Source organism: Myxocyprinus asiaticus, chromosome 49 (genome assembly GCF_019703515.2).
Source record: "Myxocyprinus asiaticus isolate MX2 ecotype Aquarium Trade chromosome 49, UBuf_Myxa_2, whole genome shotgun sequence".
NCBI lineage: Eukaryota > Metazoa > Chordata > Actinopteri > Cypriniformes > Catostomidae > Myxocyprinus > Myxocyprinus asiaticus.
Genome location: NC_059392.1, coordinates 25,445,857 through 25,469,226, shown reverse-complemented (window position 1 = coordinate 25,469,226; position 23,370 = coordinate 25,445,857). Strand labels below are relative to the sequence as shown.

The 23,370-nt window shown below is 39.8% G+C and overlaps 1 protein-coding gene across 2 annotated transcripts; it reads right to left on the bottom strand.

Moving 5' to 3' along the window:
• Positions 1 to 850: 850 nt before the first annotated feature.
• LOC127438355 (85/88 kDa calcium-independent phospholipase A2-like) lies at positions 851 to 22,392 on the bottom strand. 2 transcript variants are annotated; one of them, XM_051693881.1, is made up of 17 exons: positions 22,272 to 22,392; positions 21,202 to 21,416; positions 20,502 to 20,717; positions 19,931 to 20,111; positions 17,444 to 17,631; positions 17,143 to 17,239; positions 16,888 to 17,070; positions 15,544 to 15,652; positions 12,804 to 12,920; positions 11,323 to 11,413; positions 9,164 to 9,327; positions 8,171 to 8,321; positions 7,944 to 8,080; positions 7,337 to 7,491; positions 3,916 to 4,083; positions 3,638 to 3,711; positions 851 to 2,054 (listed from the first exon to the last, which is right to left on the bottom strand). In XM_051693881.1, exons 2-17 carry the CDS (start codon positions 21,408 to 21,410, stop codon positions 1,910 to 1,912), a joined length of 2,385 nt encoding a protein of 794 aa, XP_051549841.1. In that variant the 5' UTR covers positions 21,411 to 21,416; positions 22,272 to 22,392; the 3' UTR covers positions 851 to 1,909. The 2 variants fall into 2 exon arrangements, with proteins under 2 accessions (XP_051549841.1, XP_051549842.1); XM_051693882.1 differs by lacking the exon at positions 12,804 to 12,920.
• Between the last annotated feature and the right edge of the window lie 978 nt (positions 22,393 to 23,370).

Genomic DNA, 23,370 nt, shown 5'->3' with positions numbered 1-23,370 from the left:
GTGTAAAGTTTCCACAGTCAGTGATGGTTTGGGGTGCCATGTCATCTGCTGGTGTTGGTCCAGTGTTTTCTGAGGTCCAAGGTCAACGCAGCCGTATACCAGGAAGTTTTAGAGCACTTCATGCTTCCTGCTGCTGACCAACTTTATGGAGATGCAGATTTCATTTTCCAACAGGACTTGGCACCTGCACACAGTGCCAAAGCAACCAGTATCTGGTTTAAGGACCATGGTATCCCTGTTCTTAATTGGCCAGCAAACTCGCCTGACCTTAACCCCATAGAAAATCTATGGGGTATTGTGAAGAGGAAGATGTGATATGCCAGACCCAACAATGCAGAAGAGCTGAAGGCCACTGTCAGAGCAACCTGGGCTCTCATAACACCTGAGCAGTGCCACAGACTGATCGACTCCATGCCACGCCGCATTGCTGCAGTAATTCAGGCAAAAGGAGCCCCAACTAAGTATTGAGTGCTGTACATGCTCATACTTTTCATGTTCATACTTTTCAGTTGGCCAAGATTTCTAAAAATCCTTTCTTTGTATTGGTCTTAAGTAATATTCTAATTTTCTGAGATACTGAATTTGGGATTTTCCTTAGTTGTCAGTTATAATCATCAAAATTAAAAGAAATAAACATCTGAAATATATCAGTCTGTGTGTAATGAATGAATATAATATACAAGTTTCACTTTTTGAATGGAATTAGTGAAATAAATCAACTTTTTGATGATATTCTAATTATATGACCAGCACCTGTATTTCTAATGCAGGACATTTTATACATTTTGTGTATAAACGTCTTCGTGGGACATAAAAGACAAAGTTATTTCACATTTAACCAGAATGCCAGTAAGAATAATTATCATTTTTATTTTCTTTCAAGGTTTATAATCACTTCATGTCTATAAATGTTTCAAATCAGTGCCATAGCAGCAAGTTATGGGTATGAAGCATATTAATGGTCACTTTGGTCTCTAAACAACCGATTTGAAGGTCCAATGTCAAGTTATCAACTCATAATAACAAATTCAGTAATGGTAGACAAACAATATTATCAATATAACAAGGCACATGAAAATTTGCAGGAGGTATTCAGTTTATACTTAAAATGTCTTCATTGTTAAAAATCTCAATATCTTCTACCAGTAACATCTCTCGTCTTCACAGATTGTAACACAAAATTTCAATGCAAAGCAAGGCTTTTCCTTCAAAGAGCAAACGACATACAAGACAATGAACAAAGAAATGTCACAATAAAGATAATTTCCTAATGTAAAAAATGCTGCATTTCACCTGCGGTATGATAAATCCTTAAAATCACATTTGCGTTTTTTGTTGATCCTGTTTGACTTTAAGACACTTCACACTGCATGTACTAGATATTTCCAGGAAAACAAACTCCAGTTTCTATTAGTTACTCTATAAATGTGTAACATGATCAAAAGGAATGTTATATGTTAGATAACTGTTAAATGTAACAGTGAGGTGTGCATGAGTAAAATACCTGTTTAAAGCACCTAATAAGCACTTTCCACTAGGTCACCTTTAACAGTGCAATTACAAAGTAATGCAATTGCAAACATAACTGAGTATATTAGCATCCATAAATATACTAGGTAATATAAAAATATCTCCACAGTGGTGCATCTTGCTTCAAATATATGATCACAGTAGTAGTTTCCATACAATGACACTCTGAACTTGGTCCTATTTGTTGTATATGATACAATCTGTAGATATTTTTTAATAAATATATTTTTTCCTTAAATAGGTTAAATCTATCATAAACAATGACTTATAAAATATATACACCACTGTAAATGAACCCATTATTTATATTAATATAAATTAGTTATGCATATTAAGCAAGCCAAGCTTCCATTCATCTCTTTCAATGTTTGTTCTGTTGTCAGAGCTGCAGCAGCTGCTGGCAGAGGGTCTGTATGATGTCTCTGTACTCGTACAGGTACATCTGAGTCTCCCACAGCATGTCAACTAACACAGCATCACTGACCTCATCCAACATCACCTCCTGAGACAGCTGAGGACTCAACCTGTGAAATGAAATGAAGCAAGCAAAAAAAAAAAAAGAGTAGAATAGAAGGAAGGAAGGAAGGAAAGAAGGCAGGCAGGAAAGAAAAAGGAAGGAATTGACAATAGAAAGACAGAAAGCAAGAAAGAGAAGGAAGGAAGAAAAGAAAGGAAGGCAGGAAGTAAAAGGACGGCAGGAAGGAAGGAGGAAGAAAGGAAGTCAGGAAGGAAAAAGGTAGGCAGGATGGGAGGAGGAAGAAATGAAGGCAGGAAGGATGGAAGGAAGGAAGGAGGTAGAAATGAAGGCAGGAAGGAAGGAGGAAGAAAGGAAGGCAGGAAGGAAAAAGGTAGGCAGGATGGGAGGAGTAAGAAAGGAAGGCAGGAAGGAAGGAAGGAGGAAGAAAGGAAGTCAGGAAGGAAAAAGGTAGGCAGGATGGGAGGAGGAAGAAATGAAGGCAGGAAGGATGGAAGGAAGGAAGGAGGTAGAAATGAAGGCAGGAAGGAAGGAGGAAGAAAGGAAGGCAGGAAGGAAAAAGGTAGGCAGGATGGGAGGAGGAAGAAATGAAGGCAGGAAGGATGGAAGGAAGGAAGGAGGTAGAAATGAAGGCAGGAAGGAAGGAGGAAGAAAGGAAGGCAGGAAGGAGGAAGAAAGGAAGTCAGGAAGGAAAAAGGTAGGCAGGATGGGAGGAGTAAGAAAGGAAGGCAGGAAGAAAGGGAGGAGGAAGAAAGGAAGGCAGGAAGGAAGGAGAAAGAAATGAAGGCAGGAAGGAAGGGAGGAGGAAGAAAGGAAGGCAGGAAGGAAGGAGAAAGAAATGAAGGCAGGAAGGAAGGAGGAAGAAAGGCAGGAAGAAAGGAAGTCAGGAAGGAAAAAGGTAGGCAGGATGGGAGGAGAAAGAAAGGAAGGCAGGAAGGAAGGGAGGAGGAAGAAAGGAAGGAGAAAGAAATGAAGGCAGGAAGGAGGAAGAAAGGAAGGCAGGAAGGAAAAAGGAAGGAGGAAGAAAGGAAGGCAGGAAGGAAAAAGGAAGGAAGGAGGAAGGAAAAAGGGAGGAGGAAGAAAGGAAAAAGGAAGGCAGGCAGGAAGGAGGAAGAAATTAAGGAAGGAAATTACATGGAAAAAAGCAGAACAGAGTTATGCGAAGTAGAAAGAAAGAAAATGAAATGAAAGGAAACAAGCAAGCAAGAAAGAGAAGGAAGGTATGAAGGAAGGAAAAACAAAAGGCAGATCAGAGTGGTGTGGAGTAGACAAAGAAAATTAAATGAAAGAAAAAGCAAGCAAGCATGAAAAAAGAAGGATGGAAGGAAAGAAAAAGGAAGAAAGGACAAAAAAAGACATTGAAATGAAGAAGTGATTAAAGACAAAGGGGAGTGAGGTTATGAGCAATAAAAGAGATTAAATGATAGGAGAGGGGAATTTAGAGAAGAGAAGACAGAGGAGAGAAGGAAAGGTCAGCTTTGTCTCACACTTCATGAAAGCCTGAAGATTTGCATAACGCACCATTACTGTTGGAATGAGACTGTGTATGAGTGATCAGTCATGAGGATGTTTCTCCACATGGCTCTTTATATCATCTAACTCAATATTACTGAGAGAATGAACAGCACTGACCTGTGATAGTTTATATCGGCCATCTCACACCACGCACGAGCTCGGTCCACTGCACAGCCATCTGAGTCTGTGCACTGAGAGACCAAAAAAAAAAAAGAATTTAACTAAAAATAACACAAGCGCAATGCTCTACTACAACCACAAAAATGTGTGTGATGCTTAACTGTGAGAATTTCCATCCATCCAAAAGAAATAAATACAGATTGTTTTCGCCAAGACAACTCTTTAAATATCAGATTAATATTCAGCATGAGGTATTTTTGTATGTGTAAACTCACACAGTCCACGAGCATCTTGCCCAGTTCTCTGACGCCAACGAAGGTCTTGGCCAGCTCCAGAGGGTTTGAAGGTCTAAAAACGTCAACAGATTTCACCGCTACCTGAGGGGGTTTACCGGTACCCAGTGAGACAACCACACCCAACCTGCACACTTCTGCCTCACGACCCTAAGAAAGCGAGAAAGAGATATATTAGCCTATAATTGGAATGCATTTACAACATTTTTACAAAAACTGTACGAAATTCAATTTAAATATATAGATATTATGGTTAAATTAGGGCTGTCATTAGCTTAACTTTTTTTTTTTATCAAATTAAATCGCAAATCATTGGTTTTCAGCATCATAAATTGTGCGTTTTAGTAGAGGTAGACCAATATATCGGTTTTACCGATTAATCGGTTCCAATAGTTGCTGTTGGAACTATCGGTTATCGGCGAAAATCAATGCTTGCCGATAGTTGCTGTTGGAACTATCGTTAACGGCGAAAATCAGTGCTTGCTGATAGTTGCTGTTGGAACTATCGTTTGTTGGCGAAAATCAGTGCTTGCCGATAGTTGCTGTTGGAACTATCGTTAACGGCGAAAATCAGTGCTTGCCGATAGTTGCTGTTGGAACTATCGTTTGTTGGCGAAAATCAGTGCTTGCCGATAGTTGCTGTTGGAACTATCGTTTGTTGGCGAAAATCAGTGCTTGCCGATAGTTGCTGTTGGAACTATCGTTTGTTGGCGAAAATCAATGCTTGCCGATAGTTGCTGTTGGAACTATCGTTTGTTGGCGAAAATCAGTGCTTGCCGATAGTTGCTGTTGGAACTATCGTTAACGGCGAAAATCAGTGCTTGCCGATAGTTGCTGTTGGAACTATCGTTAACGGCGAAAATCAGTGCTTGCCAATAGTTGCTATTGGAACTATCGTTAACGGCGAAAATCAGTGCTTGCCGATAGTTGCTGTTGGAACTATCGTTTGTTGGCGAAAATCAGTGCTTGCCGATAGTTGCTGTTGGAACTATCGTTAACGGCGAAAATCAGTGCTTGCCAATAGTTGCTGTTGGAACTATCGTTAGTTGGCGAAAATCAATGCTTGCCGATAGTTGCTGTTGGAACTATCGTTTGTTGGCGAAAATCAGTGCTTGCCGATAGTTGCTGTTGGAACTATCGTTATCGGCGAAAATCAATGCTTGCCGATAGTTGCTGTTGGAACTATCGTTAACGGCGAAAATCAGTGCTTGCCGATAGTTGCTGTTGGAACTATCGTTAACGGCGAAAATCAATGCTTGCCAATAGTTGCTATTGGAACTATCGTTAACGGCGAAAATCAATGCTTGCCAATAGTTGCTATTGGAACTATCGTTTGTTGGCGAAAATCAGTGCTTGCCGATAGTTGCTGTTGGAACTATCGTTATCGGCGAAAATCAGTGCTTGCCGATAGTTGCTGTTGGAACTATCGTTATCGGCGAAAATCAGTGCTTGCCGATAATTGCTGTTGGAACTATCGTTTGTTGGCGAAAATCAATGCTTGCCAATAGTTGCTATTGGAACTATCGTTATCGGCGAAAATCAATGCTTGCCGATAGTTGCTGTTGGAACTATCGTTTGTTGGTGAAAATCAATGCTTTCCGATAGTTGCTGTTGGAACTATCGTTTGTTGGTGAAAATCAATGCTTGCCGATAGTTGCTATTGGAACCATCGGTTATCGGCGAAAAACGATGCTTGCCCACAGTTGCCGATATTTAGTTTTAATTTTTTATTATTTCCCTGTGACCGGCTTGGTTCTACAGTATAACAGCGGCCTCTAGAGATAAAATAAAAACAATGAGGATTTGCTGTATCTAAATCTCTCATCATTGAAAATATTCATCCATGCTTTTATCCTCACTTCAATATATCCAGTATTTGGACTGATAAGACAAACAAGTGTTTTAAATTGAAGCAAATTAAATTGTAAATAAGAATAAATCTTATTACTCATTAAACCTGGTATATCTAGTGAAATATATGCATATACACAAAACCCTTCATCTGGTGAATATATAGACTTTTAGGGTGCTTTCACACTTGGTTCGATTGCTTGGACCAGAGTTCGTTTCCTCCCACCTCCCCTGCCCCCTCTGGTCTCTGTTCACATCATATTTTTTGGGTCTGAACCGCAGTCCGATTACATCACCAACGTGAGTACAAGCAGCAGCTGTTTACCACTTTATCTAGGTAACAACTAGAGAAGACGTCACTGTGTTAAGTGAAGTATTGAAGTTTGTCTCTTTGGATTTACCACGAAAACTTGCCATGCACAGAACAACACTTGTGTTTGTCTCCCACAAATGCACTGAATGTGCAATGATGTGATGAATATTAGCGTTTGTCTGCCACGAGCCCACGGATGCGTTGCAAGAGATGTGAAGAATGCAATTACCATAATAATTGCGATCGGGAGCCTGCAAAGATGCAAATTAACGTCATCACAAGTGGTTCACTTCCGTGATTTGGTACGATTGTGTTCATATCAGCAGCGAACCGTACTGGAGTTCACATGAACCGTACCCCAGACCACCTTTTCAAGCGGACCTGGGTACGGTTCACGGGTGCGCACCCGAGTTCGGAAAACAGTGTTCACATTATCCAAACGAACCGAACTTTGATGTCATTCGACCCCGGGTGTGCACCAAAAGAGCTAGTGTGAAAGCACCCTTTAAGGCTTAATTTGGTAAATACTTAAATATAGACCAGTATAACGGAAGCAAGTCTCAGAGTCCCCTTGTGTGTTTCAGGTTTGTTTATAGTTAAAAAGTCGCACGTTATGCACCAAATCCTCATTTTTTGTGTTTGGGGGGTTATTATCGGGATTTTTGGTTGACTATTAACTTGCATATGGGATTTATTTATTTTTTGGATTCCCGTCACAGTCTGGAAAGACTACAAATTAAAAAACAACGACTATCGTCCAATTAATCAGTTATCTGCCTTTTCCACCACTTTAGTCATCGGTATCAGCAAAATCCACTATCGGTCGACCTATAGTTTTTAGGACGCTGTCGAGTTAAAAGTAGTTAAAACTATGAAAATCACGTTTTGAGATTCCTGCATTCTGTTGTGCTTTGTCTAGCTGTCAAGAATGTGACCTGATTCGCGTGGCTGCACTGCTTGTGAGGTTTGTTGAGGCACACTGACTGCCCCCTGCAGACGCGGCTCATAAAAACACAAAGATACATGTACTTCAAGCTTTAATTGCTGCGATAGTAGGAAAATACGTACTTTTATTATGGAATTTACTGACTGGTCAGGATGCCTGATTAATTGCGTAATTTTTTTAACGCATTATTTTTTATATAAATAATCACACTAAATCGACAGCACTAGATTAAATATGGCATAGTCAGTTTAATTTGTTAGCTAAAGCGAGTCTTGAATAGGGGTATAACATACCTGTGCCTTCAGGTCTTTGTTGAACTGGTGTATTTCTGTCATGGCATCAAGCGTCGGGTTATTGGCCAGCAGCCCTCCATCCAGAAAGCGTCCCATTGGCCGAAAATACGTGGGAGCGGCTCCACTGGAACGGGCGGCACGCCAAACTAATTGCTCTAAGAGAAAGAAAGAGAATGAATGCGAATGAAAGCGAGTGAAAAAGAGTGTAAATGATGATTAACCGGACACTTTTTACCATTAAAGAAACTAACGACCAATTAGCTCTAACGTGGTGCACGATTGCACAATATAATCACCAAAAATCTTGCATACAGTGACCCTTCCATTTCACTCACACACCTTCATCTGTCACCTTTCTACGCTTTCTGGGAGGTTGAGAATATCCTACTATCAAAACATCTTCGTCCTCCCATCCTGTAACAGCGACAACGCAACTTTATGCATCAGTTGAGATAGATAACTCCAGCTAGAAGATAACTAACAAACCCTGAGCGTGTGAGACTCAGCTCATAAAGAGCCAGAGAGGAAGATAATTATTTTTACAGACACAAACATAATTAGTGTAACGAGATTCCGAGAATTAATGCAAGCAAGAGAGCGAAGTTACCCTGCGGCACAGTAAGGGGTTGAAATGTGGCCGTAGACCTATATGGAGGGTCTCTCTGCAGGGCTGGCGGGTTGTAATTACGAAACAGATGCAATTCTCCAGGGTGTCTGTCAGCGAGAACGCTGGTCACCATCACCCTGAGATAAAGACAACAGAGAAAATATACTTAATAAGCTAATATAAAAAATGCAGTACCTATTCAGTTGAACATGTATACACAGCACTACCTGGGGTGTGTGACGTCCATCATCTTGGTATTTTCTCCAAATTCATTCTTTAGAAATTCTTCCAGAGGGCCGGACTCATACGGCCGAGAACCTTTAAACACCTCTTCCTTCATCCTGAAGTACAGGCAGCGCAGATACTCCATCGATTTACCTGCATAGGTAAACAAGCATGCAAAAATGATGCTGCTAGAGCCACGGCAGTGCGTTAAAGTATATTTACATGGGTTACAGGGTGTTGTTAGGCAAAAGCAATATTATAATTTGCAATATGATAAGAAAAAAAAATAATAATAATATATAAAAAAAAATATTTATTTATTTATTTTGTGATTTTCTCCCATTTTCTCCCCAGTTTGGAATGCCCAATTCCCAATGCACTCTATGTCCTCGTGGTGGTGTAGTGACTCGCCTCAATCCGGGTGGCCGAGGACGAATCTCAGTTGCCTCCGCATCTGAGACAGTCAATCTGTGCATCTTATTACGTGGTTTGTTGAGCATGTTACCGCGGAGACCTAGCGCGTGTGGAGGCTTCACACTATTCTCCGTGTTATCCACGCACAACTCACCACGCACCCCACCGAGAGCGAGAACCACATTATAGCGACCACGAGGAGGTTACCCCATGTGACTCTACCCTCCCTAGCAACCAGGCCAATTTGGTTGCATAGGAGACCTGACTGGAGTCACTCAGCACGCCCTGGATTCGAACTCATGACTCCAGGGGTGTTAGACAGCGTCAATACTCGCTGAGCTACCCAGGCCCCCCACCCAAAAAAAGACTTATTAATAATAATCACCTTCCACCAAGTTCTACAGGTCCTTATCACAAACACTGTGATATTATAGATGTGCACACTTGGGGCAGTTGCATAGAAATGCCTGAAAAATTTGGGCAAATCTCACAAAGAAATGCCCAGGTGATATTTTAACAATTGGACAATCCTAGTATTTACATGTCATTTTTTATTTGAAGTTTTTGATATGTTTACCCACCGTGTACAATGGCTAAGGTCAGTATGCCACCAGTGCTGGTTCCAGACACCCAGTCAAAGAGTTCCCTGATGGGCCGTCTTGCCTCTTTCTCCAGAGCGATCAACATCTGGATCAGAACCAAGCCCTTTATTCCTCCACCATCCAGACACAACAATTTGTCTATTCTTTAGAAAAGAAAAGCAAGTGAGTGATTGATTATTCTGTGTACACGCGTTGTCTTTTAATGATCAGACAAGAGCTGGGTATCGCCAACCACCTTGTACATACATCAGAATCTCATAAGTGGATTGCAATTAAAACTACGGCAAACACATGAGACCCCCAACATGTCCGAAAGAACACGAAACTAAAAATGTTGATGCAGGGATATAAATTGATCAATACAAAAAAACAAAACGTATTAATACAGAGGCCTGTTGCATGAAGCTCCATATAGAGCCAAACCTGTTTAGATCAGGTTCAGCGATTTCAAGAAGCTTGCTATAAATGGTCTCTGTCAACTCTTGATTGAGTTTGTGATTAACCTTGAAGCTCGTGCACATGAATGAGTGACGTTTGCCACCAACAGCCCAATGCGTGAAGCTTGGAGGGTGTCGGTGCGATTTACTTCACGTGAGAAATTCAGCGTCTCCACTGAAGATCAAGAGATCATTATGAAAATATGAAGAATTTAAACATTTACACTGCATGAAGAAACACAGCTGCTGCCACAAAAAAAAAAAAAAAACAACTATAGGTTGACAATAAGAACAAAGGCTTTTTAAAAGGCATAAAAATCCATATATTTATCTAAAATGTAAAAGCTTTAATATTCATTTTAATTAAAAGCCTACTATAATTTATTGAAGTGCAAACCATGTCAATTTGTGTGACAGTTTACAATATTATTTAAAACAGTATATTTGTTCAGGTGGAAAGACTCGTCCCACAACAGATGAGTCTTTAAAGAGTGAGAATCACCTTAGAAACACTTCTGTAAACAGTATCAGGCATTGCATACAGGTACAGTATGTAAAGACATGCAAAGAAACGCAATAATACATTTTTAATGTGCTGCTCAAAAGATACAAGGTTCCCGGATCTCTCAAATAAACCACCTTATAATATATTAATATGTAGTTTTAATATATTAAATAGTAATATGTAAATCTACATTCATTTAATATATACATTTCCTTGTGAAGCATGCTTTAATTTGGAGCTAGAGATACAGGGGGAATGACTTTATTGCGTCAGAGATGTCACTTTTCTCACAGCTGATTGTTTCAGTATCTGTTTGCGATCTGTAACCCAGAATAAAACCCGCTCCGGAGCAGGTTATCCGTGAAGTGTAAATTGCTATGGCAAAGAACACGGCTAAAAATCATCACGCCTTCTTGAGACCGATAAAACAGAGTTTACTCAAACTTACCAGGGTAGCAACTGAAACCGGCTTCGTGCAACAGGCATCAGGGAAATAAAGCATAGATACAAACAAAACAAATTAAAACAGAGATATAAATTATCGATACAAACAAAACAAAAATACTGATACAGGGATATAAAGTAGAGGTCGACCGATAGTGGATTTTGCTGATACGATAACTAAGGTGGTGGGAAAGGCAGATAACCGATTAATCGGCCTTGGTTTTTAAGATCGATTTTTGAGGCCTGGGTAGCTCAGCGAGTATTGACGCTGACTATCACCCCTGGAGTCGTGAGTTTGAATCCAGGGCGTGCTGAGTGACTCCAGCCAGGTCTCCTAAGCAACCAAATTGGCCCAGTTGCTAGGGAGGGTAGAGTCACATGGGGTAACCTCCTTGAGGTCGCTATAATGTGGTTCTCGCTCTCGGTGGGGCGCGTGGTGAGTTATGCGTGGATGCTGTGGAGAATAGCGTGAAGCCTCCACACGTGCTACGTCTCCGTGGTAACGCGCTCAACAAACCATGTGATAAGATGCACGGATTGACGGTCTCAGATGCGGAGGCAACTGAGATTCGTCCTCCGCCACCCGGACTGAGGTCACTACACCACCAAGAGGATTTAGAGTGCATTGGGAATTGTGCATTCCAAATTGGGGAGAGAAAAAAAAAAGATTGATTTATAATATTCAAGATATAAGTGATATCTTTACTCCACTGACAGATAAGTCAAGCATAAAAACAAAATCAAATACATACTTCCCGCTTCCTGTTTTGAGTCCATCCACCTCTGCAAATCTCCGACTCATTGCCGTAACAGCTGCCGTCACATACATGATGTCATCAAACCCTGTAGGCCAATCAAAGGCAAGATGTGAGAGCACTGAACCGATCAGATAAAAGCTACTTCTGTCAGGTGCATTGGAAAAATGGGGGGTTTGGGCCTACACCTCAACGGAACTATGCGCACTTCAGGTGCATGCTTTAATAGTAGTTTAGCATGAGAACTGACTGATAAGGAGTGACTACTAGCTGTTTTGAGTCATTGCTTTCCTAATCTTGATAGAAAATAATGATCAAACGGATGTCTACCTCAAGCAATCAAAAGGTAAGGCTTTAGCAAATTTTAACAAGTTATGGGCACTTAAGAGACATACTTCATAAAGCTTTCAAATCTTAAACAATTAGTTTCGATCTAATGCTTCTAAGCGTACATCACACTGGTTAAGCTTTGAACCATAAGATGTTCCGTTATACACAAGTCCAGAAGTTTATGTAAGTAGTTATAACTTGCACGATATGACTTGTATGATAGTCGTAGAATGACCATATACTGTTTGCACAATGTTATCAAGCTTATCAAGTAAAATAACGGTGTTTTAAAACCTATGTGGGTTTTGTGTTCTTCTTCTTTCAAGAGGGAAATTTGACTTAATTCACAGTAAGCAGGAGTGCAAATACACATTTCCGAAGCGGGTATGCAAAACTAAACTTTGTGCCCCATGTATCTGTCAGGCGAGATTGTGGGTGTCATCCATTATAAGTGTTGAGCGGAGGGGTATTTGGAGGGGTTGAGAAGGCCGATTGCACCACCTTTAGTGAGCCGCTGGCACCCCCCTTTACATGCCGCCCCATGCATTGCATACCTTGCATATGTTTTTTGCGCCTCTGACAGTAAGACAAGTTTGATATCGAAGATCAGTCATAAAGTCAGCAGAATTAGACAAAGTAGGATAATGAACAAATATTGCTTTATATCTATTACTGAGGATGAGGTAATAACTTTAACCCTTAACTCTTCAAGTCAAACAGTGTCGAATGTAATATGCTGCTTTAAAAAGGTATAAAACACAGGACATATTGTGCTTGTGTAACGTTGATAAATCCCACTTCAAAACTCGTTCTGGCACTGGTAATTAGGAAATTACACTTTTATAAAATGATCACAATGCTGCTTCAATAACCATGGGAAAGAGCTTCAAAGAAAGGATTTAAGTCAAGGATTTTAACAAATTAAGAAACGCTGAAGGTCTTTTTATGGATTGAGGAAAATTTCTGAAAGAGTGAAGGCAGGATAGAATATCATACGAGGATAATAAGAAAAAGTCACATTTTCGTGGCCAACTTAAATGAAATAAAATAAAAAAAATCATTATTAACCACTAGAAACAGGGGCTGATGGACAGAGGTTAAAATGTCAAGACTGAGAGGAAACCAGAAGTTTGGGGGTGGGGCTTTACCTATGCCATGAGGCGGAGCTTTGTTGACACTGGGGGAGGGGGTGTCAAAGTAGGGTGGATGACACCGTTCGGCCCCTACACTACACAGCATGTTCAAGAGCACCTTACGGTTGGGCCCTTCAATATAAGCGCAGGATTAGACACATGCACCACACCCACACCATGCACACAAACACAAGAAAGAGATTATGAAATGATTAAATGCACGAATGAAAAAACACAAGAGCTTTTTGTTTAAAAACTGGCATTGCATTTTTGTAGACAAACACACAGACATGCAAACAACATCATGTAGGCAATGCATTTATGCAGAGATAATCTCACAAGAATGGTTAACTCAGACAATTACTACAGCCGATCAAAACATCAGGACCCATCAGACAGCTTTTGCCAGTTTTTCAAGATAATAGTGATAGCTGTCAACTAACCACCTGCCTAATATTGTGTATTTCTCCCTCATGCCACCAAAACAGTGCCAACCCGCATCTCAGAATAGCATTCAGAGATGATATTCTTCTCACCACAATTGTACAGAGCGGTTATCTGAGTTACTGTAGACTTTGTCAGTTCAAACCAGTCTGGCCATTCTCTGTTGATCTCTCTCATCAACAAGACATTTCAGTCACAGAACTGCCGCTCACTGGATGATTTTTTGTTTTTGGCACCATTCTGAGTAAATTCTAGAGACTGTTGTGTGTGAAAATCCCAGAAGATCAGCAGTTACAGAAATACTCAAACCAGCCCGTCTGGCACCAACAATCATCCATGTGATTATCTAATCAGTCAATCGTGTGGCAGCAGTGTAGTGCATAAAATCATGCAGATATGGGTCAGGAGCTTCAGTTAATGTTCACATCAACCATCAGAATGGGGAAAAATGTGATTTGGACCGTGGCATGTTTGTTGGTGCCAGATGGAGAATGGCCAGACTGGTTTGAACTGACAAAGTCTACGGTAAGTCAGATAACCACTCTGTACAATTGTGGTGAGAAGAATATAATCTATGAATGCTATTCTGAGATGCGGGTTGGCACTGTTTTGGCGACACAAGGGGGACTTACACAATATTAGGCAGGTGGTTTTAATGTTGTGGCTTATCTGTATATATTCACTGATGAGCCAAAACATTATGACCACCTGCCTAATATGCTGTTGGTCCTCCGCGTGCCACCAAAACAGCACCGACTCACCGAGGCATGGACTCTACAAGACCCCTGAAGGTGTCCTGTGGTATCTGGCACCAAGACATTAGCAGCAGATCCTTCAAGTCCTGTAAGTTGTAGGTGGAGCCGCCGTGGATCGGACTAGTTGGTTCAGCACATCTCACAGATGCTCAATCAGATTGAGATCTGGAGAATTTGGAGGCCAGGGCAACACATTGAACACTTTATCATGTTCCTCAAACCATTCCTGAACAATATGTGCAGTGTGGCAGGGCGCATTATCCTGCTGAAAGAGGCCACTACCATCAGGGAATACCACTGCCATGAAGGGGTGTACCTGGTTTGGAACGATGCTTAGGTAGGTGGCACATGTCAAACTGACTTCCACATGAATGGCCGGACCCAGGGTTTCCCAACAGAACATTTCCCAGAGCATCACACTCCCTCCTCCGGCTTGTCGTCTTCCAACAGTGCATCCTGGTGCCATCACTTTCCCAGTTAAATGTTGCACATGTACACGGCCGTCCACGTTATGTAAAAGAAAACGGGACTCGTTGGACCAGGCGACCTTCTTTCACTGCTCCAAGGTCCAGTTCTGACACTCATGCCCATTGTAGGTGCTTTTGATGGTGGAAGGGGTCATCATGGGCACTCTGACCGATCTGCGTCTATGCAGCCCCATACGCAGCAGGGTGTGATGCACTGTGTGTTGTGACACATTCCTCCCGTAACCATCATTAAAATTTTCTGTGACTTGTGCCACAGTAGACCTTATGTCGGTTCGGACCAGACAGGATAGCCTTCGTTGCCCTAACACATCGGTGAGCCTTGGGTGCCCAACACCCTGTCACTGGTTTCTGCCTCCTTGGACCACTGTCAGTAGTTACTCTTCACTGCTGACCGGGAGTACCCAACAAGCCTTGGCGTTTCAGAGATGCTCTGACCCAGTCGTCTGGCCATAATAATTTGGCCCTTGTCAAAGTCGCTCAGGTCTTTACTCCTGCCCATTTCTCCTGCACTCAACATGTTGACTACGAGAACTGATTGTTCACTTACCATCTAATCTACTCAGACCTTGACATGTGGCCTTGTTAGGAGATGATCAATGCTTTCGCTTCACCTGTGAGTGGTCATAATGTCAGTGTATATATTTGAATTGTTAGTGAATTAAGAACATTTTAGAGTTTTTTTTTTTTCCCATTAAGTGTCTTATTTTGTCTCTGTTTAAATACTTTCTTCCATCCCAGCTTATAATGCAGAGACACCTATTAGTAAACAATTCATAGGTTTATATCCCTGAACAGTGTAATACTGTGTCTCTGTTGCGTATATATGTTGTATATATGCATATCAACAAAATATATGGTAGATAATGTTAGATAAGATTATGGTTGCATCTTGCATACATCCCAAATGATGTCATGCAACACACTTATATAGAGGGCTCTAAAAATCTGTGCAACTAGAAACTGGGAGAGCTTTAACTCATTGGAGACTGTTTTACTAGTCTTCAAACTAATGTGCAATCTCACATAAACCTCTTATACCATCCCTCTCTCTCTCTCTCACTCTCTCACCCTTGCTGGTACGGGCAGCGATGAGTCCAGGTGTCTCTCCCAGGTCATTGTGAATCTCCACATCTGCTCCAAACACCATGAGAGCTTTGATCAGATCCATGTGGTCCAACTGTGAGACCAGACATTACAGCATGAAAGAAACAAATAGTTTATAATCATTTTGAAAACAATTTTTAAAAAAAATGTCAGGGTGTGATGAGTTTCCCTTTAAGCTCTGAGGGTGTTTTTAAAGATTTCCTGTTTAAGTGGCATACCCAATATTAAAGGCTTATAACTTGACAAAAAAAAACAAAACAAGGAGGGTCAAGTGACTGGTGTCATTTAAAGAAAACGCTAAAAATTTTAAATCATACAGATCAGGGATGGGCAACTGGCGGCCCGCGGGCCGTATACGGCCTTCTGTATCGTTGAATACAGCCCGTCAGACAAGACTGAGAATTGATTGTGCACATTGTGCTTCGTGTGGATTATCTAATGATCTACGCATCTGATTACGTTGTGTTTGGGCTTGTTTTAAAGATAATCACCTCCTATAAGTAATGGTATGTGATCATTTTTCGTGTAGTCATCGCAGCATATAAGCAACACCTTTTTACATGTAACATGTATGTCAAAGACATATACTTACCTATTACTCACTATATCTTGTCTGAGAGTAAAACAAATAGGCTGGTTGTATTCTGCTCTTTGAATTAAACCACTAGAGTCGTATGGATTACATTTATGCTGCCTGTATGGGTTTTCTGAAGCTTCAAAATTCTGGTCAACATTCACTTGCATTATAGAGCTACAGAGCTAAGATATTCTTTTAAAATCTTTCTTTGTGTTCAGCTGAAGAAAGTCATACACATCTGGGATGGCATGAGGGTGAGTAAATGAGAGGATTTTCATTTACATGCATTTATGTATTGATTCAGGTCACAGAGGCAGTATAAGAAATTATATAAGAAAAAATATTTGAATTTTGCATTAGGGAAATGAAACCCATTTTTATATAATTTATATTTATTGCAGAGTGGCATTCTTTTCATCACCATTAAGCACATTTTTGCCGTTATGCATCTGAAAGCAATTATTCTTGATGATTCTCCAAACTATAATACAATGGTTAAATCAAATCAGCACATCAGTCATGACAATTCAATTTTATTGCATTACAGTAATGAGAACTGGTGTTGGGGTAGGGGCGATGTATGCAGTTTCGCATGAAAATAAAAAAATTCCCCAAATTAACTGATGTAAAAATAGGCTTCATTTTCTTTCTGCAAAGTATTTACTTTTCTTTTACTTGCTGTGAAACATGACCCTGACAGGTTCTTGATTTCAAGAGACTGACCATCATACCTTCATGGCGAGGTGCAGGGCTGTGTTTCCATCCTGGCCCTTGATGTTGGGGTCGGCTCCATGTGTCAGCAGTGTCATTGCGGCCTCAAAGCGCCCTCTCTTGGTCAGGATGTGTAACGGACTCTCTCCCGTCTTACTTAGGTAGTTCAAGTTACACCCTCGGTCCAGCAGTAGACGACTCATCTACAGAGCGGGACAGTCAGAGGGCTGAACATTCTTCAGGTGAATAAAGAAAAAGCATGAAGTATTCCTAACCTCTGCAGTCTTGGCCCAGTGAAGAGGCGTTCCACCATAGAGAGGATCCTCTGCCAGAAGTTGGTTCGGGTTAATGGATAAAATTACTTCAGCACAACTAAATAAAGAGGATTTGAAATGAAAATGAGATATATCAATAATATGTGTCTAGATGGATTTGTAAATGTACTTTAAGTTGTAACACAGCAATGTCAATTTGTTGGCATTTCTATGGTAGATTTTCATTAAATTTGATGATCAATTAACTCATTCATTGTTAACGTTAATGCAATTAACCCCTAACCCAAAGATCTGCCCACACCTCTTCTCACTAAACTTCATGGCAGTGTGGATTGGATAGCCATTACTTCCCATGATGTCACAACGGGCTCCGCCCATTAGCAGGCCCTTGATCGCCTCCACCCTGCCAAGACGGCATGCTATGTGTAGAGGCGTTTCCCCAGCGGCATTCAGCTCGTTCACACCCGCACAGAGCTGAGCGCACAAAGCCTAAAATAATCCAGAGGAACAAAGAAAAATACACAATCAGAGATATGCGAATACCTGAATACCTGAATGTCTGTGAAACCAGACTTAAACATTCTGCAGGTAGTAAGCAGGACTCAACTTTAAGGAGGACCCGCTGGCCCGGAGCCAGTGCCAGTGAGTTTCTGGACAGTTGAGGGAACTATAAGCTTACACTCTTACATTTGCTCATGTCCATGTGTGTTTTAATGCCTTCAACATATGGTTTTCTGTGATGTTTTGAACATCGTTCTCTAGACAGCAAACAACAAGGTTTTCTGGAAATTGCAAGAATGATTGCTATAGTCATACTTATTGTTATAATATCGAGGCATTAGTAAGAATGAGTTGAAAATGACAAACCAATCAGTGATGGTTTGCACCATTTCCCATCATTTTCCAGCAAAAGTGTGTCTATAAATTGATAGCTGTCAAGGTATCACACAGTAGCTGTAAATTTTACAGCTATTACTGATATTTAGCTTTTATTTTAATTATAAGTATAAAACTAGTATATTTTTGTTTACCATTTAATTAAACATAATTCTGACATATTTAGCTATTATAGTCATTATTTTAATTTAGTATTAAAACATCATTTTTTTTTGTAAAGAAAACTTACCATTATTTGTTCTTACATATTTCTATTATAGCTATTGTTTTAATTAATTAAAAACTTACCATTATTTTATTATTTGTTTACAAAGAAAATGTAATGAATTTTTTGACATATTTAGCTTTTATAGCTATAACTTCTATTCTCTTTTGTAAATAAAACTTACCATTTAAGAATTTTTGGTAACACTTTACAATAAGGTTCCATTTGTTAAAACGAGTTAATACATTACATATTATGAACAAACGATTAACAATATATTTGTATATGATTTATTATTCTTTGTTAATGTTAGTTATTAAAAATAATATTGTTCATTGTTAGTTCAAGTAAGTAACTAACGTTAATAAATACAACTTTTGATTTTAAAAATGTATTACTATATGTTTACTATATGTTAAAATTAACATGAACTAAGATTAATAAATGCTTAATAAGTATTGTTCATTCTTAGTTCATGTAAACTAATGTTAACCAAGGGAACCTTAAAAGTTAAAGTGTTACTACTTTTTTTTCCCTAGACGTATTAAGCTATTATATCTGTTATTTTAATGAATACTATTCCTGAATATTTCCATTTTAAAATAATAAAAACATTAACCTAACTTAACCCAGAAATATTTATATAAGGAAAAGTTAACATTTAATAAAAAATATGTTTTTTGACATATTTAGCTATTATAGCTTTTATTTGAATTATTATTAATTAAAAATGATCACATTTGATATTATTGTCAAGTGGGAGTTCCGCTGATTTGAACTGCAAAAACAGAAGTACAAAATAACCTTTTTTCATTTCAGTGATCCGAGGACAAAATAAGGTTAAGTGGCAAAATATCTGTTTTGGTATTGAGTTTTTTAAATTTATTTTTTATTGGTATCGGCCTAAACATTTCATATCAGTGCATCCCTAGTAGCTATTATAACTATTACTTTAAATATAATTATAAATTAAAAATCCTATTAATGGGTGGGGCCTGGGTATCTCAGCGAGTATTGACGCTGGCTATCACACCTGGAGTTCACGAGTTCGAATCCAGGGTGTGCTGAGTGACTCCAGCCAGGTCTCCTAAGCAACCAAATTGGCCTGGTTGCTAGGGAGGGTAGAGTCACATGGGGTAACCTCCTCGTGATCGGTATAATGTGGTTCACACTCGGTGGGGTGCGTGGTGAGTTGTGCGTGGATGCCGCGGAGAATAGCGTGAAGTGCTACGTCTCCACGGTAACGCGCTCAACAAGCCACGTGATAAGATGCGCGGATTGACGGTGTCAGACACGGAGGCAACTGAAACTCGTCCTCCACCACCTGGATTGAGGTGAGTCACTACACCACCACGAGGACTTAGAGCGCATTGGGAATTGGGCATTCCAAATTGGGGAGAAAAAAAAAAAAACAATCCTATTAATGTTTGTAAATAAAACTTTCCATTAAATAGAACAATATTTTTTCCAGACACATTTAGCCATTATAGCTATTATTATTTTAAAAACCTAGAGATTTTTTTTTCTGGAACATATAACAATATTAAGCAATATTAAGAATAAAAAATGTTGTGGAAGGCCGGTGAAAATATTAGTACAAGTACAAATCTGAACTACTGGTCCAACTGGGTCTACACAAAAAGTCTTGTTGAGCCCTGGTATCTAAACTCTCTGTTTGCCTCTCACCTCTATAATCAAGGTAGAGTCTTGTTTAGCGGCGCAGTGCATGGGCGTCTCTCCATTTTTGTCTTTGACGTCTGTGCACGCCTGGCATTCCTCCAGCAGTTCACGCACACAGCCCACATCTCCCCTCTCACAAGCCAGGTGCAGAGGAGTCTGTCCCTGATTGTTACGGGCATTCATCTGGCTGCAGGGGCCGTCAACAACAACATGGTCAGTTTGGCAAGACATACAACATGAAAATGATGAACACTTATGCTCGGAATAGCATACCATTCATCCTATTTTGTAGTATGGAGTATGTATGATGTACATAGTATGCGAGATTTATGTGAGCAAAATACCCATATTTAGTTACAAGATAACCAGACGCTGCTTGCTAAATTAAACATGACAATCCTTTAATGAGGTCATGTCACAACAACGTAGTATACTACTGTTTGAAATGATTATTGTTGCATATTATATACAGCTTTGTATACTAGTTTGGGAAAACGGTAAGCAGTATACAGTATATACTATGGAACATGCATGCATTCAGTTCAAAAAAGACCTTTGACCTTTCAGGATCTCTCACCTCAAAATATAATTATGTTTCAGACAGTCTCTCAGTCCAATTTCCACAGCGATGTGAGCAGAGCTCCAGTCTGGGTGATTCCGCAAACAATCTACGATTGGCTGGAGCATCTCGGGTTTAAGTGGTGGGTGGAGCATCTCATAAAATGGGCGGAGTTTGAGGGCATATTGAGGAAACCAATTCATGGCGTCTCCTTCTGAAGCTACCTGGAACATCCTGAGAGCAACAAATAAGAGAACCAAATCACAAAGAGATTTCTTCAGGTCTACTGTATGCATACAGCTACCTTTGGTTCTAAAAAACTGCATACACTAAGACATTTGTGAGACATTATATTTAGCATGTTAGCATTATTTAACAAGAGCTTGGACCCACAATGGCTCTTTGTGGCCAAAGCTTTCCACTACTGGTTACAGACATGAGCTGACAGTGAAGCAAATCGATTCTACAAACTGAGTTTCCCCAATATTTCAAACCGTCTGGTTCTGGAAGTAAAAATCCCATATGGAGAGCATTTTCAAAAGTCTCCATTGTCGATGAATGAACAACATGGCAAAAATAAGTAGGCTAAGTGTGGACGTGGCCAATAAAAACACTACAGAAGGTCTTGAATTCCCCCACCTTACAAATCTAAAACTAGTCTAGATTAAATCTCGATCTATTCTATACTCTAGCAGTGAAGCACACACTTAGGCCTCACCTCAGAGCCATGGATGGGGACTCGGGACAGAGTAGAAGGCAGTCCCATGACTGGCTCTTTTGGTTCCTGTACAGGGCCAACCTCCCCTCCTGCTTCAGCAGCACTTTCCCATTATACTCCGACAGCTGCACGTCCCTCACACGGTACGGGTTGGAGAAGAGGGTCGACACGGAGCTCACTGTGTCCAATATACGACCCAGGAACTGCATGATGACCTGCGGTAAGAAAGTAGATGAATTTATCAGGTTCCCACACCTTTTGACCAATGCATTTCCATGACTTTTCCAGTCCGGAATACCGAACAAGGAGTGTGCATTCACTAAAAAATTTCTATGCCTTTTAATTGTTTATACTACAAATCATGTTAAAATCCCCTGATATTTCCAGGTTTTCCCAGAACATTGACTCATTTTCTTCTGCTCTGAATGGCCTGTAATGATCCTAGCTGATAATATGGCTTCTCAACATGCATCAGATACTTGCATATCTGAAAATATTACATTTGTCTGACACATCATCAGCATGAAAGATATGAACCAGGGACAAACATAGAGCTTGGTTACAGATGCAAATTGCAGTTCTGGACTGTAATCTGACAATGTGTGGCATTAATGTGAGATTCAGGTCTTTAGAAAATCTTGATCAAACTGTTGCTGCAAGCCAATGCAAAATCTTGCAATATTAGTGTTCATCAAAACTGCAACCATAGCCACCCCGAGTAGCCTCTGCATTGGCTGGTTTGATAAAAATGTATGCATTGTTAGTCGCGTGCACACTCATTAATCTCAAACCGAAAGTGATGTGTCGCAGTTTAATCGTCTGATTCTCGCAATCACTATGCAACTAACGTAAATCAACACTTTTACTTCTTAAAACAGAACCACCAATGAGTTAAACGTTCAAAAACTATCATAGATGACTGTTATCCGTGCACGCGACTTTGTTAAGAGCCACCAAGAACAGTCAGCACTCATTTTAGTCATAATGACACATCTATGCGTTCATTCCGATTGAATTATGAAGCCTCTTAATCACATATTAAGTCTAATACTTCATTTTAATCACCTTACCTTTAAGTTATTTCATTCTTCCGTACGGTTACGGTGTGCAGATCGGGGACGGGGACTTTTGACAGGACATCAAAAATCACATGCACTGCATCACAACCAACCTTGTGTAGTATGCGTGATTGACAGGCACGAGAGCCAATCAGCATCCGTGTTCCGCCAATGAGGGCGAGGAGGCCTTTTTTTGTCGGGTTGAAAACAATCCAGGAATAATTTAATGTTTAATTAAGGGTTTAGTAGGGCGAATAGTTTCAAAACTTTATAAACAATAAAGCTGTGCTTTTTTAAAACATGCTTAAAACGATTTTTTTAATACCACCACACATAAAATGGCCCTAGCATATGTATGTGTGCATGGTTGGGGAGTAACGGATTACATGTTACGGGATTACATATTTAAAATACAAAATATAAGTAACTGTATTCCTCTACAGTTACAATTTAAATCATTGGTAATTACAATACAGTTACATTCAAAAAGTATTTAGATTACTGAAGAGATTACTTTGCATTTTATTGTCATTTGTTTCATTTAATATTTAGTCCTTTCAGATGGAAAACATTTATACATATAAATGATGCGATCCAAAGTGCATTTGAACAGCGGTGAAACACTTTCTTATGATGTGTTACATTCATACGAGCAGACAGAGAAGTAAGTTTGAAGTAAGTTTGGAGCACAAGAAATAGAAATAAACCTTGTGTAAATTGCCAGCTTTACGCTAAGATAAAATGCTATTTCTAGCCATTTTACATGCACATGTTACCAGACACGATCATATTTTTATCAAGAAAATTCACATTAGATCATAATTTCTATTTTTCTAGTAAGATCTTTGATATTAGTGTGTGTGTGTGTGTGTGTGTGTGTGTGTTTGGCAGCCAAAAGTTTGGAATAATGTACAGATTTTGCTCTTATGGAAGGAAATTGGTACTTTTATTCACCAAAGTGGCATTCAACTGATCACAAAGTATAGTCAGGACATTAATAACGTGAAAAATTACTATTTACTATTACAATTTGAAAAAAAGATTATCCAGATACTCAGGTGACATTTCACCCCACACTTCCTGTAGCACTTGCCATAGATGTGTCTGTCTT

What these genes read in the sequence shown, in the direction of transcription:
- LOC127438355 (XM_051693881.1), bottom strand. Translation starts at nt 21,410, where the DNA reads ATGCAGTTCCTGGGTCGTATATTGGACACAGTGAGCTCCGTGTCGACC. An exon ending in AGCTCCGCCTCATGGCATAG is followed by an intron (nt 11,414 to 12,803) that starts GTAAAGCCCCAC and finishes ATTGGCCTACAG; the next exon opens with GGTTTGATGACATCATGTAT. An exon ending in GCCGATATAAACTATCACAG is followed by an intron (nt 2,055 to 3,637) that starts GTCAGTGCTGTT and finishes TTCATTTCACAG; the next exon opens with GTTGAGTCCTCAGCTGTCTC.